General features: G+C 60.8%; 1 protein-coding gene across 1 annotated transcript in view; it reads left to right on the top strand.

Annotated features, from left to right (window-relative positions):
* Positions 1-209, top strand: part of EMH_0052170 (uncharacterized protein) — a gene marked incomplete at both ends in the record, with an annotated part of 7,348 nt that overhangs the window by 3,348 nt on the left and 3,791 nt on the right. Inside the window, 1 exon segment of the mRNA XM_013496850.1 lies at positions 3-209. Within this exon segment, the coding sequence (XP_013352304.1) occupies positions 3-209 (207 nt within the window).

Raw genomic sequence — 209 nt, 5'->3', positions numbered from 1 at the left:
ACCGCAGCAGCAACCGCAGCAGCAGCAGCAGCAGCAACGGCAGCAGCAACAGCAGCAGCAGCACTAGGGACTTTAGGGGGCCGCATCGGTCCCGCCGAAACTGGAAGAAACGACAGCAGCAACAGCAGCAGCAGCAGCAGCAGCAGCAGCAACAGCAGCAGCAGCAGCAGCAGCAGCAGGCAACTGAGCTTGATAGATACAGGAGAGCA

The sequence above is a fragment of the Eimeria mitis genome, genomic scaffold (genome assembly GCF_000499745.2).
Source record: "Eimeria mitis Houghton genomic scaffold, Emh_scaff2331, whole genome shotgun sequence".
Lineage (NCBI taxonomy): Eukaryota > Apicomplexa > Conoidasida > Eucoccidiorida > Eimeriidae > Eimeria > Eimeria mitis.
The sequence above is the reverse complement of the archived record's forward strand: the minus strand, read 5'-3'. Positions and strand labels throughout refer to the sequence as shown.